At 43.4% G+C, this 20306-nt stretch overlaps 2 protein-coding genes and 1 long non-coding RNA gene across 4 annotated transcripts; 2 read left to right on the top strand and 1 right to left on the bottom strand.

The window, feature by feature from the left end:
* The first annotated feature begins 1055 nt into the window (after positions 1-1055).
* On the top strand, positions 1056-11974 carry LOC120682220 (zinc finger CCCH domain-containing protein 27-like). The gene is made up of 6 exons (XM_039964027.1): positions 1056-1223; positions 2609-3473; positions 4201-5328; positions 5514-5831; positions 6468-6996; positions 11464-11974. The coding sequence occupies exons 2-5, from the start codon at positions 2697-2699 to the stop codon at positions 6993-6995; spliced, it is 2751 nt and encodes a 916-aa protein (XP_039819961.1). The 5' UTR covers positions 1056-1223; positions 2609-2696; the 3' UTR covers position 6996; positions 11464-11974.
* Positions 11975-12406: 432 nt separating this feature from the next.
* Positions 12407-17778, bottom strand: LOC120682221 (dihydrolipoyllysine-residue succinyltransferase component of 2-oxoglutarate dehydrogenase complex 1, mitochondrial-like). Of its 2 annotated transcripts, none has more exons than XM_039964028.1 (13): positions 17532-17778; positions 15542-15599; positions 15427-15466; positions 15229-15296; positions 15065-15139; positions 14915-14970; positions 14784-14828; positions 14369-14632; positions 14201-14295; positions 13625-13715; positions 13435-13545; positions 13077-13271; positions 12407-12984 (listed from the first exon to the last, which is right to left on the bottom strand). In XM_039964028.1, exons 1-13 carry the CDS (start codon positions 17577-17579, stop codon positions 12793-12795), a joined length of 1338 nt encoding a protein of 445 aa, XP_039819962.1. In that variant the 5' UTR covers positions 17580-17778; the 3' UTR covers positions 12407-12792. The 2 variants fall into 2 exon arrangements, with proteins under 2 accessions (XP_039819962.1, XP_039819963.1); XM_039964029.1 differs by having other exon boundaries at positions 15229-15293.
* Positions 17779-17826: 48 nt separating this feature from the next.
* LOC120682222 lies at positions 17827-19633 on the top strand. The gene is made up of 2 exons (XR_005678297.1): positions 17827-17908; positions 18716-19633. It is a non-coding gene; the product is annotated as an uncharacterized LOC120682222 (long non-coding RNA).
* Positions 19634-20306: the final 673 nt, after the last annotated feature.

Genomic DNA, 20306 nt, shown 5'->3' with positions numbered 1-20306 from the left:
ATTGGAGACTATCCGTATTCGAATCCGAATTCAGTAGAAAATGTGAAAACAACTATAACATCGATGATATGGTCATATCCGATTTGTTTATACATCTCTACCGGCGCCCAGGAGAAGGGGTAGAAGGGACCGGCGGTGGTGTCGGATTGCGGGCGGCAACGAGACGCCGGTATCCAATGGGCCAAGGATCGGGCGGGGGGAGCTCGGATCTAAGGCGGTTAACAGTGGCTCGGCCTGCGATTGGATGAATTGCAATCACAGGAACAGATCCCGCTACAACCATACGTGCACAACTGAAATTTAGGAATGTCTATAGGCAGAAATAATAAAAAATAGGGCTTATTTTACCCTTTATTTAACTAGTGGATACGCTAGGAACAGATCCCGCTACAACCATACGTGCACAACTGAAATTTAGGAATGTCTATAGGCAGAAATAATAAAAAATAGGGCTTATTTTCCTCTTTATTTAACTAGTGGAGATGTATGTGCCCGAGGCACATATTTAATATTCCTTCCATCAAATAACAATGTTATTTATTTTGCTTCTAAAAATAATATACATCTTTATTTTCTTTCCATAAATTAATGATATCAATTATTAATCTTTCAAAATAAATAATGACGCAAGAAAATATTTGTACCAAAGGAAAATAATATGTGGATAGAAGGGGTTGATAGATGAAAGTGCTTGATGTAAAAAAAATATTATAATTTTGGTAGAAATATTTTCTTCTATCAATTTTGTAAATCTACACCATCTTTTGCCAAATCTTTACTGTGATAAGTGGAAGCTCCGTGAAAGATATATGACGGACCTAATCTTATAATGAAAAAGACAGATATATAAAACGTACCAACGTGAACAAACCCAATTACACAAGACGAATGATTACTTCTCGGCCAACGAATTAGCCTCATGGATGAGATTTTTTTTTTTGCGTGTACTCATGGAAGAATTGAAGCTTGGGATTAGCGTCGGCTCAACAGCAGGCAGACGGCAGCAGACCAGACCAGAGAAGCAGCGAGGGCAAGAAAACAAGAGAGAACCCTAGCCTTGCTTCCCAATACGGCAGCCTAGGACAGAATTACCGAAGTGCCCCTCGCCATTTAACCATCTCATCTCCTCACCTCCCCGACGGCGACTCCCCTCGAGCTCGCCCTCCTCCCCCGCCTCGCTGCCGTCGCCTGGTCCTCTCCGGCCGGCGACCCCGATTCAACTGGTAAGCCCCCGATTCCGTTGCGCCCCTTGGTTCCCTTGCCCAGCAGCCCGCGTGGCCCTGGGCCTGCTGCGGAATCGGCGAGTCGTGGGAGCCAGGGTGGGAGGCAGCCGGCTTGCCGTGCGTGGTGTATTGCTGGTGCGATTGCCGCGGCGCTCCCTCGCGGTTTCTTCCTGGTTTAGGTTTTGGGTCTGTATTGGCGATTGCTGTTGGCTGGGAGGCCCCCGATTGCAGTCCGTCGCAGGGGCCGTCGGGCCACGGGGTGCGGGCAGCACAAAATCGCCCCCCTGACTCGAGAACGAGCTCCATTTCGTTGTTGTCGAGCGGTGTGATTGGCGAAATTCTGTCATGAGTGGAGTGGACTTTTGAGTTCAATACTGACGATTATTTCTTTGAGAGGAGTGTAGGGTTGCAAATCAATTTATTGTTCCCTATGATAGAGAGCTGTCGAGCAGGGCAAATTGGTAGATGCTTGATTTTAGCGTGCTTAATTTTACATTGGCCTTTAGTCTTTCTGACTTTGCTTGTCGCCATTTTATGGATACTGTGTACATGCTGCTCTATTTCACCCTATCTGTTTGTGTTTGTCTGGCATGCAACTGCTGTCTAGTTCAAACCAAAATCACTTTACGCATGATGTCTGCCAGCTTATATGCATGTTGTTTGTTCTGATCAACATGAAATTGAATTGTATTGGGATTTGGGAATGGGTTAATCTGCATGAGGGCTCCAAGGAATATCGAGGCCTTTGTCCAATTGTTCAGATGTGGTATCTCTTTGTTAATTGCAGTTTGTATTGATGATTTTGCTGATATCCACCATCCGTCAACAATTCAGTGGCATTTTACTTATTGAAATTACTAGGGAGTGACCTCAACCAGTATTTCTGTCCCACATATTTTGTATGTTTCTAGGAGCTAAATAGTATAACTGGAGGACAGAGAAATCCACTCACTATTTTCATTGTGCCCACTATTTGCACATGTGATGTTGGTCAAAATTAGGGAAGCTAACAGCATGCACCTTACTGTTACATTTCGTTTTGTTGCTGGAAGCAGCATGAGAAAATCTATTAATATTGTCGATTTGAGTAACTGACTTGATATATATGTTTCACCTTGACCCTTAAGCGTAGTCTGGGTTTTCTGTTCGCATAATCCCGCTAATAGTTCAAGTATGGTTTGGAAAGCTGAGTTAAACTGCCATCTGTGCAGTTCCTGTTTTAAAAAAGGAAAAGAGTTACATATGGCCTTCCCACTTTTCTGTTGTTCTGGGCCTAATTAGTATGGTATTTTACAAGCTACTTGTTATCATGATCATTCATTATCTTTCATGTTCGATTACTCGTTGTTTCTGTGTTGTGCCTCATAGTGGTATATTGACTGTAGGGCTAAATTGCTTCTTGGAGTTGAATATGATCAAGACTATGAATACATTGTAGATGCAAAGTTTGCTGTTAGCTTTGTAATCTTGAAGATGCTTGAAGAGACATCATCTCCAGCATTGGATGCTGACAGGATAGAAGCTCCTTCGCCAAAGGAAGAAAATAATTCGACAAATTCTGAAGCTGCTACAGATACTGAAGACATTGAAATCAGTGATGACGATGACGGTGACCGCAATCACAAGCATCGAAGACGGGAGGCTAGGCCACAATCTGATGAGAATACAGAGGAACAACATCCAGGGATATCTCTCAAAAAAAGGGGCAGGGTTTCTGGTAATGGGCAACCTTTTGGCGGAGCTGGTTCTCAAGGCGAAGCACAGAAGGATTTTGTGCCAAAATTCAAGAGGCGTCCTGGAACAGGAGCTCACAGTCGAGCGCCTAGAGTGAGCCAATCCTTCCGATCCGATTTATCAGCTTCTGGTGCTGCTCGCCCTCCTATGGCACGAGGAAGAGGACGAAATGGTGCACCCTGGACTCAGCATGATCCCAGATTCAACAACCTTGATATGATGGATTTTGCATCCCAGATGGCTTCACAAGGACCCCCCGCGCACCCTAGCTTATTTATGGGCGCTGCATTGCCAAGTGGTCCATATGGATTTATGCCTGGAATGCCTCATGGGATTTTGGATCCAATCCACCCACTTGGAATGCAAGGTCCTATTCAGCCTACAGTATCTCCTTTGATTGATCTTGGCATGCCTCGTCAACGCTGTAGAGACTTTGAGGAACGTGGATTTTGCCTGAGAGGGGATATGTGCCCCATGGAGCATGGTGTAAATAGAATTGTTGTTGATGATATGCAGGTATGACTATTTCACTCTTTTTTTAGAGCATCTATTTTACACTCTACATTAATCATAATCTTCTGCATAGTATCCTTTATTCTTTTGCTTATCTGTTGTGTTCCATCCTAACTTCCTAGGATATTCCCGTGAGATTTACATGTTTTATGGATCGAGATTAGTTCCTTATATATATTTTTTAGCCAGTGTCATGGCTATGTTGTGCCAACATAACTGTGGCCCTGAAAGGCATGCCCTGAGCTCTGTTATCAGTTATCGCTAGTCTGAGTTGTGAATCTTGTGATCAATGTTACTCACAAATGTCACAATACCCTATCCAAAATCCAAACTGCGAAATCCTGTTGAATTTTATACCATATCCAAAATCCAAAATGAGAATTCCTTTTAAATTTTATATCTTACCACAATTAACTTTCGCATGCCTTGTATCTTTTTCTTCACTGTAGCATTTTATCTTCTGATTTTGCTTGAGTTAGTTTTTTAATATAAAAGATTAAACTTGTTATGGGTGGCTAGGGTTGCCAATTTGCACACCTATGGGTGGCAAAGTTTGGCTCAAGTACTACTCATTTTGGTTTTGGGGCTCTTTCCCCTTTTTTTACCTTCTTAATGTATTGATGCGCAGCTCTCCTGCGCATTCGAGAAAAAAAGGCTCAAGTACTACTAGATAATCTTTTGTCCTGAGGTAAAGACATTGAATTTGATATAATTTATTATCAATTTGCAGAGTCTTTCGCAGTTCAATCTCCCAGTATCAGTTCCAAATGCTCAAGGACTCAGAATCCAAAATGAGGGAGGAACTGGTTCTGTTAACTTATCGAGTCTTGGAGGCAGTAAAATTGTTCCCGCAAAAGATGTCAAATCTGGTGTGGCAAGTGATGCAGTAAAACCAAATGGAAGCACCACTGCAGTTGTTGCTGATGCTGATGTATATGATCCTGATCAGCCTCTATGGAACAATGAACACCCAGAAGCATCGTGTGCTGGTTTTGTACATAACGATGCTGGAATGTGGAATCCTGAATCCTCAGGCTATGAAATGGGGCAGGAGCATTCAACACAGAGTTTGAAGTCTTCTGTTTGGGGCAGGATAGCATCAAAGAGAAAATCAGGGGGCAGTAACACAGCTAAAATTACACCACCAAGTACTACTGGAAACGAAAAAGGTGATTATGATGACATGGCTCCCAGCACAGCCCAAGTAAAGTCCACTGCTGCTAAGGATACTAATGGTCAATCCAATTCGAGAATATATGCAGATGTGGGCCGGCAAAGTAATCGAGCTGCTCAGAAAGCATCCCGTACACTTTATGTACATGGAATTCCCCATGAAAGCAACAGATGGGAGGCCCTTCTCTCGCATTTTCAGAAGTTTGGTCAAGTAATAGATATTTATATTCCATCTAACAGTGAAAAAGCTTTTGTCCAGTTCTCGAAAAGAGAAGAAGCTGAAGCTGCCCTTAAAGCTCCGGATGCTGTTATGGGCAACCGCTTTATAAGGCTATGGTGGGCCAATAGAGATAGGATTCCTGATGAGGTAGAGGGTAGGATCCCTGCAAAGTCTTCCCAATTGTCTACTACGCTGGCCAATTCTGCCCCTCAGCCATCTTATCCCAGCAGAGTCAAGGAAAATATTCAATCTACAACTCCAAGGCCTAGTTCTGGATCTTCTGCTGAACCGTTGAGTTCTGGTACAGGTTCTAAAATGCTGTCAGCAAGCAGTATAAAACCAATACCTCATGCTCCCAAAAGGAATGAAAGTCTAGAACTATTGGAAGAACTTCGCAAAAAACAGGAGATCTTAGCTCAGAAGCGTGATGAGTTCCGCCGCCAGTTAGAGAAACTTGCAAAACAAGTACTTACGTTTTCCCCTATACTGGCTTGAATTTATATTGTTTACTCTGTAATTGTTTGTTGTTAATTGAATAGACTTTTCTTTAGTAGGAACAAGCTGAGTGTTTATGCTAAACTTGTCCTATTAGTTTCCCTTTTTAGCTGTCTGTTCTGCCGATTTCTAATAAGTAAACAATTATATTGCAGAAAGGTTCAGCTAATTCGGTTAAGCATGCAGAGGCCAGCGGAATAGAAGTTGCTTCTAATGATGCATCAAAAGTAAAGGATGCAAGGTCCATCAGCGCGAGGGCTGAAGGGTCACAGGAGGTTTCTGGTTCAATGGAAAAGAAAAGTTCTGGAGAGTTGGCTTCATGCTCTCAAAAATCTGCTGCGATATCCACACAGAAATCAGCAGTGGTTGCGAAGCAGACTACTCTGTTAGCACCTTCACAGAATAGGTTTAAGCTTGACAATCGAACCACATCATTCAGAATTCTTCCACCTTTGCCTTCTGATATTGCAAATGTAAGTTCAGCATCCAACGAAATGCTATTTCTTGATGTTCTGAAACTGTTAAGGTTATGGTGCTATTTTGAGAGTTTTATCTGTGGAGCTCGATGTTTTCCTGTCAATATTTAAGATAAGCATATACTTGAACTTTTGGGGATAGATGAACACATAATATTTGAACACCTTTGCTGAATTTTTGGCTTGGTATTGAAAGTTTAAAACTGCTGATAGTAGGTTTGAGTGATGTAAGTACGCGATACGTTGGACCATGTATCTACTGCTATATGTATTATCTAGAATTCTCTAATGGAATTTGCTTCTTATTCTTAGGTTATAGGATTTGCATGCCTTGTGCAACTGCTTTATTGTTACATCTTTTGTTTTGGATAATGACTAAGACTTTAACAATAGTTATGTGCTACTGCCCTATGGCTATGTGGTGAGCCGGAAGTTAGGCTTGTGTCTACATTTAGTGGCAAGAGGAGCTTATAAAAATCAGTCATCCATCTGTGTTTAACTGATGACAACAAGTTTTTTTTCAGAAAAGAACACACCTTTTCCTTTGATTTCTCATGCTGCATTTTGTGTTGATTTATTTTATTACAAGCTGTTCATTTTATTTCTGATATCTCTTACTATTTTTATTTACAGGAATCCATCTTGGCAGACCATTTCTCATCATTTGGGGAGCTTTCATCTGTTGTTCTGGAAGATACCGAAGCCCATAACCTTGATGCAACTTTAAAACCGTCTCTGAGTTGTTCAGCCTGTGTGACTTACACAACACGGCAATCAGCTGAGAAAGCATTTATTGGTGGTAAATCTTGTAAAGGGCATACACTACGATTTATGTGGTTAACAGCATCTCCTGGCTCAAATAACCATTCTAGACCTCAGAATACTTCGATTCCTGTCAGGGCCTCCAGTATTTCTGGCCATACGCAAAGCATGTCTTCTGAGCCCCCTTGCCCCGTTGGGAAAATCTCATCTACTGCCACATCTTATACGGCAGCCATTCCTCATAATAAATCAACCTTAACTGCCAAAAGTGCAAATATTTCTCCAGTTGGAATTTCCAAAGCTTCAGGTTCTAGTTCCTCTCTATCGTCAAATGATGAGTGTCCTCCTCAACATGGATCAACAAGGAATGTTATCTCAGATTCTGCGCTTCCACAATGAGGTACATTGCACCTGATCATGGAATTATCCTACAGTTCTATAAATTGTTAAATTTGAATTTGTTGCTAATTACACAATAAATGTTTTTGAACATTGGCATGACCCCGAAACACAACTTCTTTACTAACATATACGCTGTATTTGAAAAATGGTAAAAGTATATATCATGAATTATGTTTCATGATGTCCACTATTTTTCATAAATCTGATCAAAATATTCATGAAGGTATCTATACCAAGGTTTAAATACAGACTGCACTTGCTCCAATACTCCAATTTTTATTGGAGGGGGTATGTTCTAGGTCATTGGCACTTTGTTACATGCATGATTTCAGGATTGATTTTTTCACATCTACCTGCCAAATAGTTCATGCAAAAATGGAACCACTGATGCTGGCAAAGTATGCCATAATGGTGTACTGTTATGAGTTTAGCAGTCTGGCTGTATGCAGCGCTTCAAACATTATCTGATCTGTCCTGCTCCCTCCAGCTGCATATGCATGGAGGCCAGCAGTAGCACAGCAATTAGAGTAATTCAAACTTTAGCCCCCCCCCCCCCCCCCCCCCCCCCCCGGTTGCCCCCGTTGTATACGGGGAGTTCAATAAGTACGGATGCTTATCTCAGATAGGTCCGCTGTGATATTTTCATAGTATAACAAGGAATACTATATATTAAATCATATGCAATTGAGACTGTAGTTGCTTCTTCTTAATAATTAATTCCAGTAGCCGTATATTACCTTCATTGGTTCAGAATCCAGAATATATTGATTGATATGTGAATCTTGCTAGAGGGCGCGTAACAGGCTTCATAAAGCATTATGCTTAGCTTGTCCAGTTTCCAATGCCTTTGTTATTCACTCAAGTTTTTACCATGTTATAAACTACTCTGAGTCTATGATCTTCCCTTGTATCAGCATTGTTGTATGCATCTTCTGTAATTGTCTAGAATGGGGCTTAGTTATTTAATCCCCAATGGTTAGTGCACAGTGAGAAATTCTCTTAAGCAACTAGATCAAAAACCTTTCTGTCTTAACCTAAACTTTGCATTGACACAGCGATATTGGTTGCTGATTGTCCTTTTACTTTTTTTGTGTGTTTTTACACATTTATCTTCTATCCTGTCGCCCTTTGTTTTGCCTCCCTATTTTATTGCAAGCTGTTTCATGAAATATATTCCTTAGGTAGTGTGGTTATTCCTCCTGCTGATGTGTTAAATCATGCTATTTCCAATGCATAATGCAATAAGTTATTGTATTATTTATTTATCTTTATTATGTGCATGGCAAGATCATCTGTGAGCTTAGCCTACAACTGCCAAAATTTATTCAATTGTGACATATCAGAGAATTGCTAGTGTGCAAGACTAAGGTTGGATGAAAAACTCGTGGCTTGCTAGCTCGCTCGGCTCGGCTCGTTGGAAAATATTAATGAGCTGAGCCAAGGTTTAAGCTTGGTGTTTTATCGAGCTAGCTCGCGAGCCGAAACGAGCCAACGCCCAAATACTAAGCCGGCCCAGCCTGAGGATGAAACCCTAACTGCCTTACTCGATTACTCCCATCCCTCTCTCCCTTCCCCTGCGCGGCGGCTACGAGACTCCTCCCGTTGCCTTGCCCGTCCCTGGCTGCCATAGCGCCGCCGCCCTAGTCCTTCACACCTACAGACTCCCGCCTCCACTCCCTAGCCGCCCGGCCCAGGCAGGCAGTGCCGCACCGCAGCGGCCCTTGCCTCGGTCCAGTTCTCGACTCCAGTCGTCATATGTCGCTAAGCGAGTCGGTGTTGGAGATCTCCAGCGGCCCGCCCCACGGGTCCTGCCCGAACATCCTGCTGGCTCTACATGCACCTCTTGATTCTGCCTTGCGCCGCCGCGGCCTGTCTGCCTCCGCTCACCGACAGCAATGCGGGCGATGGGTGGGGAGTTGAGCAGGGGACGCTACACCTGCACCGAGTGTACGGAGCAGAGCGCGCGGGGGGGGGGGGGGGTGGCTTTGGGCTCGCTAGCTCTGCCAGTTGTCCGTCATTTTCGAGCTGGCAAATGAGTCGAGCCAAGCTTGACTTCTAGCTTGGCCTGGTAGCGAGCCGAGCCGGCTCGATATCCAGTCAAGATGGCAACGGGTAAAACCTGTGTGAACATACCCGTACCCGCGAGCCAAAACTCATGCCCGCATCCGCACCCGCTACTCGCTACGGGTAGAACCACGCCCGTACCCACTATCCGCGGATATCACCTGCTTGCGGGTACGCTCGTATACCCGCAAACTTAAGGAAAACATGTAAACAACATCTTAATAGCTTAATAAGCAAGCGCTAAGGAGGACCCCGCGGCCGCCGCTCTAGGATAGCGAGCCCCTCGCGGCGGCGGCTGGTCCAGGGTCGGCGAGGCCCCGACGGCGGCACATTTGATGAGGTGATGGCTCCGGGGCGACGAGCTAGTAGGGGAACTGAGGGTAGGTACGCGGCTGAGAGGGAGGAAGGAGGGTGTGGGTCGGGTGCACCGACGGCGACGCCTTTCACAACGCACTCGAGGTGGGGATGGGGCTGGGGGCGGCAGACGGGCCCCTGGCAGCACGTGGAGGAAGGAATTGGGAGGTGGGGAAGAAATGTGAATGGAAGCATGTGGAGGAAGGAGTTGGGAGGAGGGGAAGAAATGTGGATGGGCGAGGTTGAAACCCTAACAAAGCTTATGTATCTGCAGTTCTGGTCCCACCTGTCAGCTATTGAAACAAGTATGGCGGGTTTGCGGGTGCGGATATCAATTTTTGATACCCGCGACTGTACCCGTGCATGCGGGCTTAAGTCTAGATCTGTATCTGCACCCGTTGGGTTTAATATCTGCGGGCATGCGGATATTTGCTACCCAGCCTTATGCAAGACTCACATAAAACCTGGTTCCATCCAACTCCCACATCTCCTCTAGTTCACAAGCAGTGAGACACCTCAGCTGCTGACAGGTTGGCAAGGGACATTATGCATGTTTAGGCATGGCAACGGGTACAAACCCATCAGGTTTTACCGTCCCAAACCCAAACCCATGAAAAATATCTAGACCCATTAAAAAACCCATAGTCGTGATGGGTTTAAAGTTTTACCCAAACCCATACCCATCGTGTTAATGGGTACCCGTGGGTAATCCGTGGGTCTACACTTTGCTAGTTTTTATCACAATCAACAAATTTAATATAGTAAGCATCAGATTTATAGTGTATAGGAATACAAACACTATAACTGTAAAGCAACAACACCCTACCCGCCTATTCAGGGTTCCTTAAAATAAGAAGGGAAGGAATAATTATACTGTGTAAGTTTATTATAAATTTAAAAAATAAAATGACAATTGCACTAGGTTAGATCGGGTTTAAAAACCCATGGGTTTACAGGTTCGGGTATTGTAGGAACAAACCCGTACCCATAAACCCAATGGATAGGATTTTGTGCTCAAACCCGTACCCTAATGGAGTAAAAACCCATCGGGTTTCGGGTTTCAGGTACCCATTGCCATCCCTCATGTTCGCATTAATCTTTGCGGCTGAGGATCCCCCATTGAACGCTCGTCTCACTGCATGTTCCAGCCAAGACAACAGATAACAGAAGCTGGATGGAACCAGTTTTGTTTTTGTGCATGATACCTTTTGTTGTTTGATACATTTGTGCAAATACATTTCGTTTTTTTTGTTTGATATATGGTAGATGGCACATTGGCACAAGACTGGTAGTTTGTGCAATCCACTAAAACTTTGTTATTGACATGATTGTTTGCGTGTTTATCTGTCCTAAAAAACCATCTCCTTAGTTTTTCTGTTTTCATTTGTTTTAGCGTGTTAGTTTTCCCTTTCTAAAACTAGGGATGAAAACGGTCGGGAACGGTCGGGAAAACCCCTCAATCGTTCCCGCAACTGTATTTTTTGGTCGGGAACGGAAACGGGAACGGGAAAATCAGACGGGAAAACGAAATCGGTATTACGGGATATCGGGAACGGAATCAATCGGTCGGGAGCATGCCGATTACGATCGGGAATCGATAACTCAAAACGGGAAAATACATACAACCACTTCAAACATTTAACTCGATAAAATAATTACAACTATGCATAAATAACATGAAAACAAGACTCGTATAACTAAGAAATACAGGTAAAGTGAATCACGAATTCACAATTCACGTTGGAACACATGCAAACAACAATTCACGTTTCCAACACAGGTAACACAGCCGACTACGACAAATACGGGAATTCCCGCGGGAATTTTCCCGGCTGAAAACGGGAACCGTGAAAACGGTCGGGAAAACACCCAACCGTTCCCGTTCCCGCCCGTTTTCCCGTTTTGTTTTCCCATTTTCCCATTTTTTTCGCGGAAACGGTTTACGGTCGGTTTAAACGGTAAACGGAGCCGGTCGGGACGGGATTTTCCCATCCCATTTTCAACCCTATCTAAAACAATTGGCATGCTAACGTGCTTTTTTCCACAGGTTGATTGTATTCGGACGACTTGGTGTTCTGAAGCTTGGCTTGGCTTGGTTGTTACATAAATCTTTATCTAGCCAAGTTCCCCAGCACACTTTAAGTTATCCGAAGATCTTTGAAGACCTCTTGGTATTAATTTTGGGGGCAGCATGGATAAGACCCACAAAAGGGAAAACGGCTGGTTAAGAATAGGAATTCTAATGTACACTGGGGCCTTTTACCGACGGGGATCACTGTCCAATTTTATCGTTCTATGAGGTGTGCTAGATCATTTGTGCACCTTATTTTGGGGAGCATTATGCCGAAAGCAGTTGATATTATGCTAGTTCTGTAGTTTGTAGCTCCTTGCTGAAAGCAGCACCGTGTGGTTATGTTATGAGCTCATTGAACACCAAACTTGTAACTCATCTAGGCCCGCATGTCCAAAACTTCTGTTGTGCATAGCATACTAATAGGGCATACGTAACTGACCCATTCAATGCAATTTTGTGTTTACCTATTAGGGTTCCTTCAAAATAATCTATGTTGTAGTTCTTGTGGCCCCCTTTCTTTCTCTGATTTCATATTTAAAATATTGCAGCTTACGGACATGCCAGTATGCCACTGAAATTCGTTAGGGACTTTTCTCATGCACTCCCTGGTTCCAATTTCCAAATATAAAATGTTCAGTCTAAATCAAACTTTTCTTTTTTTTGAGGGAAAAAATCAAACTTTTCTGATGTTGATAACTTTATAAGAAGATAGATCAACCTAAGATGAAATCTTACATTTTGAAACAGGGTGTTTTTTAAGAATAAACCAGGGAGAGTTTTATGTACTGACAATCCAACGAATGCAACATATGATATCGTAATATTTTTTCTTACAAAATTCAGCTTCCACGAGCAGATTAGAATCAGATATTGGAGAGCATACTGAAGATAAAAATGTAACACATCCAGACAGTTATTCTGCAGATCCAGCGAGAACGATTGGAGCACCGATATAACATCAAATCGCAAACAGTACGGTAATACAGCTAAGGACCTCGAGTTGCAGATTATGGCAGATAATGGAAACCCAAAAAAAAATGCAGCAGCCTCTATTGCTTTTGCATGGGGTAAACAAACGGCTCTTCAGGGAACTACATCCCGAAAATGGACATCTTCGATAGAAGTAAACTCAGCGTTGAGTTTGGTGCTTTCTACAATTATAGGAAAAAACCTCACCATATCCTCGGCTCAGATTCTGCCTTTCTGATGAAGCATTTCGTTTTCATTCAGTCAAAAAAATTTGCATGGTATTATTTCCAGATAAGCACAAAACAGTTGGCAGGGCAGTGCTGGAGCCTCAACTTAAATGTCAAGCAGCAACCTCCTGGGGTCTTCGACCACATCCTTGATGCGGCGCAGGAAGAAGACGGCCTCTCTGCCATCGATCAGCCTGTGGTCATATGTCAGGGCGAGGTACATCATCGGCCTTGCGAGGATGTCGCCGTTCACAACCACAGGGCGTTGCACAATGGAATGCATCCCAAGAATCGCTGACTGCATTTTGTTGAGATCGCAAATCAGAAGACTGCACAGAGCATGCTACAGAATGTGTTGAAGAAAACTTCTGATAGAAGGCGGGCAGTTACCTGTGGGGGGTTGATGATAGGTGTGCTGATAAGGCTTCCATAGACACCACCATTGGAGATGGTGAATGTTCCTCCTGCCATGTCATCAATTGACAGTGCCCCCTCATTTGCCTTCTTTGCAAGGTTGTTTATCCCTTTCTCAATGTCAGCAAAGTTCATGGTATCCGCATCTCGGATAACAGGCACCACAAGACCCTGAAAAAAAAATAGATCAGTGAGATAATTGAAAATTAAAAAGAAGGAACAGGCATAAGGCCCTGAAAAAGTTTAGATCACAGTGAGATACACCGTAAATAAAAAGGAAACAGGTACCACGAGTCCCTGAAAAAGATCTACAATCATCTGATAATGATGGTACCTTGGAAGTGCCGACAGCAACACTGACATCAACATAGTCTCTGTATATGATGTCATCACCATCAATGACAGCATTGACGATGGGTTGGTTTTGAAGTGCAGAGACAGCAGCCTGCCAAAATAAATGAAATTAGCATGCCCCCATAAGTATGTCATGCAAAAGCTTGGCAACACATAAGCCTGGCAGGTACCTTGACAAAGCAAGACATAAGACCCAATTTGACACCATGCTTTGTGACGAATTCATCTTTATAATCAGAACGAAGCTTCATCAAATTTGTCCTGTATTATACATCAATTTGGTGATGAGATAAACACAACACCTAGCTAGACTTGAATAAATGATAATGGTAAAACAAAGATGAACAGCATAGTAATACACGAGTTATTTGCGGTCTTGCACAACTAATGACTTGATTATTTTGGTCATTCATAGTAAAAAATAATTTCTATCAACATTCATACATATTCGACAATTATATAGTGCAGTACTTTCATAAGTGTGCATATGTTCTGAATTACCATGGTGCTGCAGCAAGTATTAGGGCTCCTTCAAAGTGGAAAATAGGGGGAGCAGTGATCATATATTGTAGTGCACTCAGACAGACTACATTCTCTATTGTGTGGCAAGCCACATCTTTTAACAATTGGGATGATGATAGGAGAAGCGCAAAGATAAAATGATTAGATAGAAACCTACCGCAATAATTATTATGTGCATTACCATTATTATGTAGGAATAGGAACGACTAAAAATCAGCACTTACATGTCAACTTCATTAAATGTTGTCAGCATTGCAAAGGTGTTCTGAGAATCCTTCAAACGGTTTGCAATACGCTTCCTGAGCCTTGGCATCGGCACCTGCAACATCATGGTAAATGTGCATGTCCCTCAAATAAAATCTGGAACTGTCATTGGTTAATCTAGGCCTTACCCGCCGTTCACGTTCTTTTGGAGGGAGCTGTGGTTCTGAAGGGGACGTTTTTGATGGTGCAGTAGGCTTAGGTGCTTGTGTCTTCGGAGGTTCTACCTTTGGTGCTGTCTCTACTTTTGGTTTCTCTTCAACTTTTGGCGGAGAGGGTTCTTTTGGAGTTGATTCCTCGGATGGAGCAACATGTGTTTCAGCAGGTTGAGCAGACTTTGATATGATTGCAATTTTGGTGCCTGGAGTAACTGTATCACCTTCACTAGCAATGAACTGGAACACAACAGCAGTCAGAAATAGCAATAATTAGTATCAGAGTAGCTGCTGATCTCATTAATAGATATAACCACTGATCTGCAACATTAATGGATAGTATGTATCCAAGAAAGCAGATTGGAAGCTAAAAAGGAGCAAAATCATTCACCTTTTCAATAACACCAGCTTCAGGACTAGCAACATCTATAGTAACCTGAAACAGAGGAAGGAAAAACAATCTTTTTATGACCATTCACAAATGTGGCGCTCTAAAAATATTTAAACAGATGGCATCAATACCTTATCAGTTTCGATCTGTGCTATAGCCTCATCAGCTTCGACTCTCTCACCGGGTTCTGTTTCAAAGAAGTATTATTAGTGACCAAATAGAACCTTGTGTAGAAACGAGGGAGGGAGGGGCATAATCTTCAAAATGTTGAGAGAGCATACTCTTCAAAAAGTTAGCAAGGGTTCCATCAGTTACAGATTCACCCATGAAGGGCACAACAGCCTCAACCTTGTCTCCTATAGAAGGAAAAACAAGATTCCATAAGCACATAATGAGGAACACATTTATGAACACTATTTCACCTCAAAAGGCTACTGTGGTTTACCATTGTCTGAAGCAAATGACCGACTCCATACTTGGTACGGAGAGGCATTCGGCATGTAATAACGTCTTCTAAAAAAGGATTACAAGAATGTAATAATTGTATTAATTGAAAAAACGTAAGAAAAATTTATGCAAGCTCGTTAATAAAGAAATCACATTCTCTGATTCTCATAAGTAATGCATGTAGTCTAATAATTACCTTGTCAGCTTCGAGCACTGGGACGTAGCTGGAATCAAAGCTGAAGAAAACAGACATGTATTATAATCAATTTTTAAGATCAATACTAAAAACAAGGGCTAGTCAAACTAATTACCTGAAAGTTGGCTGCTGTAGTTTCTGACATGTGTATAACTCCTTAAGAGGCCTAGTGTCTGCAAATAAATCAGAACAGTGAAAAAGAGAGAATTAACTTTAAAGAGTGGCGTACTAATAGATGCAAACATATATTATCTGTGTATCAGTACTGCTACAAATGTGAATATGCGAAATAGCAGAAAAATTGTACAACTATAACCAAGAAGGCTTGGTACACTACTTCCAAATAAAATGTAAATCAGCAGAGCAATTTACATGGGATAGGTGTAGTGGAAGAATCACAATAGTGACACTTTTTGAGCAATTTATAAAGGAATATCTTGAAGGTTGTTCTGACTGTGCACTTTGCTAGAATTTCGTAATGGCACCATTCAACTTAACATTGTTATAAATGATGGCCACCAATGCTGAAGCATCTGCCGTACTTGACAGCTGACCATAAAGCTTCAGCCTTCAGGATATAAAGTCATCTGCCGTCAGAATCATGCAATGCATTCCTTTCCATCCCCCACTCTTACTGCCTGCCACACCCCGGAACCAGCCGGCAGGCATCAAATCCCACTCCCCCACCATTAGCCATCAAACTAACGTTTCTCATGGTGGAAGAAGGCAATTGGGGTGGGGGGCTTGGGCTACACATACAAGCTTCTTAGTTGTATTGGTAGACAACATCCAAAAGTTCAAAAGCATTAAAGAATAGCATTGGTTGATCAAATAATCTCCAAAAGCCTTCATATTTGAAGCAGTAAGTTCAAGAAGACTGATTGATCTGGGTTTGTTTGACCGACCTTTTCCATTAAACATGATGTATCTAAGTTTCAAATGGTGAACTGTGAGATTTATCAATTTGTTGATTACCATGTAGTATGCCGCAACATTTTACACACTACTATGCATAAAACCGTATTCTTAGGTTGACATATCACACAGAAGGTCACATACCACATGAGCACGAGTATCAATACTGAGACCACTGCAACTGAGGTTCTATGTATTCTTAAATGCACGTCAAAATATGCTCAGCTAAGATTGAAAGAGCTTATAGCGGTATCTACAAATGGACACATTCTTGGTTCAGTACAGAGCACAAAACTTCCATTAAGACAATCTACTTAATAAATATGGCTCAAAAAAGTTTCATCAGAAGTAATAACATGGAACCATGAACCAAGAAAATCAGAAGTAACATCAATCTACTCACTAATTGATGGTATTTTTCAGTTGTATGCTAAACAGATTGTACTACACAACACCGAAAGGGTCCTCTTTGCAGGTAACAGCTAGGCATAAGGAAAGTATCATAGCACAATCGTTCAAGGTCCATTTGTTAGATTTGTTTAGATTCTTTTGTATAAACCACAGGAAAGGCAGCAAGGAAATCAATTGACTAGACTCCTTCGAACGCATATAATCCTAGCGAGCACAAAACCTCACAAGATGGGGGAAATTACAAGCTATACATACTTCCTCTGCATCCATTTGTTGATCCTAAATCATATTCCACAGCCACTAGAAAGTCCCTGACCTATACAGGACAGTTGATGACAAGGTTAGCCCATGGAATGGCCAGAAATAGCACGTTTGCAACCCTAATCTGTGTGACACTTTCCCAAATCATCACCACAGGGTCCCCGGACTGTCCCAATCAAATCACGGGTAAAAGCGTAGGGAGCAGCAAGTAACGTCCGTCCCTCAACCATCAGCGCCCACCTGCAGCCGGCCCCGGGGCGTCCCAGAAGCGTCGGCTTCAGCGCCACCCGACGCGCTCCCAAACCCAACCAGGCAACCACCACCCCCATCCGGGGGACCCGAATCCGGAGAGGAAAAAAACACGCGCATCGGACGGCGGCCGCTCACATCGGACCCCGACGCGAACCCTAAATCCGTCGGGTTCCCCGAACCACAAAGGGGAACAAAAGCTAGCCGCCACCCACGCAGACCGCGCGCGAGGGAGGGGGAAAGAGAGGGGAAAGGAGCGGGGGCATTACCGCGCCGGCGCGGCGGCGGAGGAGGCCCGAGGCGACGCGGGACGCCATTCGCCGGAGTCCTCACGGCGGCGGCGTGCGGGGGGAGGAGGAAGGGGAGGGGCACCAGGGATTCGATTTGGCTTGGGTCCCTTTCTATTCTTCCCTTGGGAGATGCAAATCTCTCGTCTCTTTCTCTCTCTCGCGCGCGCAAGGGGCCAGGGGGTGCCGCGTGCAATTATGAGATCTGGAAGCAGGAGAATGGGGGAGGGAGCGGGCGGGTGGGCGCCCTCCGGTCGCTTCGGCTTCTCCGGGCCGCCCCTGGGCCCACCAGCCAGTGGGGGCCGCACCCTTCCCACCCCTTCTGTTTCGCGGGGAGACCTCAGTTCGGTCGATGCCAGGTGTCTACTTTTCTTCTCGTTTTTTTTCTTCTTCTTGTTGTGTAGCTGTAGTTGCCACGATGGTTCAACCTCTTTGACCATTGAATTCTTCTTTTTTTTTGACTGGTTGAAAAAAGTAATTCGGGTATGGAGCTGATGACGTTTTGGGTCATTCCTGGTGCTCGCTCTGTTCTGAATTGTGGATCATTAATTTGTTTTATATGGCATTTGCTAGTATGCATCTAAATATATACTATGTTTAAATTCATAATAAAAATTATATATTTAGAAAAATCAGAATGATTTGCCATTTAAAATGGATGGAGTAGATTTTGAAAGCTTGGTAGATAGTTAAAAGCTGAGAGGGGGTGGATCTGTCTGAATCCCTAAATTGTATGATAGTGTACAGTGGCTCTGCGGCATCAAATATCTATAATGCCCTTGCAATCCACGAGCTAAACATGGTTCCTGTTCTGCTAAAAAGATCAAAGGTATTATTGTCATTTCAAATCTATAAGCCGGAGTATGTAGTTCCATTGTGCAATCAAAATTTAGGCCTAGCTAAATTCCGCCGTCCAATAGAATACAAACAGGCTTCTACTGCGACGCATGATGCTTCATTGGCTGTGTTTAGCTCACGGAAAAATTTAAATTTTGGTACTGTAGCACACTTCGTTGTTATTTAACAATTAATATCTAATCATGGACTAATTAGGCTTAAAAGATTTATTTCCTATGAAACTGTTATACTATATAATTATTTATTTTTTTAATTGCATTTAATGCTTCATGCATGTGTCCAAAGATTCGATGTAATTGGTATTGTAGGAAATTTTTGGGATTAAACATGGCATTAGAAAAGGAAGGTATGATCTATCTCTTTATTATATTAGTTGCACGTACGGTAGCGGTAGGGATACCGTGGAATGATCGAGAGATAAAACACACACGCATGATGACTTGTATAATAACAAGATAGTACAAAATATAAAGCGTCTCTCGTCGCACACCACCCGCGAAATGGTGTGCGGTCATCAAGTTCGAGGTTAGTGTCGTCCAAACAAATAATGGTGATTATTCCCGAGAGCATATTATTCTAGACCATCCGATATGATCCAACACACGAGGTTCATTCCCAAAAGCAACGTGTATATATTGTTTCAAAAAAAAGCAACGTGTATATAGAGGGTGCTCTCGTATGGCGGTTGTTATGAAGAAATTAGAATTAATGATCAATTTCTGTAATAATTAATTAGATTAGTGATTAGGTGGTTACCTTTCATGAAAAGACTAATTCACGGAAAAGCCAACTCCCGCCATGCCGAAAGGGTCTCTTTTGGTCTTGTATATAAACAGTGATCTTCATTAATCAAGAGAATCAATCATTCCATTCACTTTCACTTCTAACACGTCATCAGTAACACGTTATCAGCAAGCTCTTCCTTTGAGCGATAGAAGAGTTCCTCGGCAAGCTTCTGAACACGAGGAAAGAACAGATGGGAGAAGAAGCGAAAGCGCTTGCAGGCCAATTCGCATGCAGCACACTCGGCTAAGAAGATGATCGGAAGAACGGACGGCCTCTTGCCGGCGACAACGGTGGCACGTGCATCCACCAACGACGGCGCAATCCCCTTCACGGCACCGCAGCCAATACAATAGAGGCATGGGCTTAATTCCAGGCTCAATGGCATGAAGACACGAAGAAATAGAGGCCAAAAGCCTAGGCCAAAACAGAAAAAAAAAAAAGAGAAGACTACCGGCTTTCTTCTCAGCCTGCCACTTCAATTTTATTTCTTCCTTTATCTTGGATTACTAATCCATGGCATGCAGGAATACTTTACTGCTGTAACTACCGGCGCTTGTTCTTCATTGCCACTCATGGCACAACAATGAGAGATCAAGAATAGAAGAAAGGAAGGTCACAAGAACAGCGGCGGCCATGGCTGGCGCACAAGGGGGAGGGGCGGAACCGAACCTGGGCCCTGGGCGCGGCGCTAGGCGCGGTGATGGCGGCGCTCTCCGGCGAAGGCAACGGCGGCGCTGCAGCGTCGGCGTGCGGCGCAGCGGCGAAGGAGGCGGCGGCCGGCGGCCGTGGCGCCAAGGCACAGCGGCGGCGCTCGAGCAAGAAGGAGGCGGCGCCCCATCGGGAAAAGGCGCATCGCGCAGGGGACCAAGGGGCCCGCGGCGTTTGACACGGGAGGGGCAATGACGCCGATTCACGGGACGGGATGGAGGCAATTTCCCTAACCGCCCTCCCATTCTTTTTTTTTTTTTTTTTGACACCTCTCATCTGGATACAGCTGTAGCATCTGTTCGTATACAGATACACACCTACACCACACACACGCACACCACACACACCACACAAGTATACAACCAGATCTACAACTATACACAGATAACAAGATGCGTCTTTAGA

Source organism: Panicum virgatum, chromosome 7N (genome assembly GCF_016808335.1).
Source record: "Panicum virgatum strain AP13 chromosome 7N, P.virgatum_v5, whole genome shotgun sequence".
Taxonomy (NCBI): domain Eukaryota; kingdom Viridiplantae; phylum Streptophyta; class Magnoliopsida; order Poales; family Poaceae; genus Panicum; species Panicum virgatum.
Note: the sequence above shows the minus strand (reverse complement) of the source record. Positions and strands in the feature narration are given on the sequence as shown.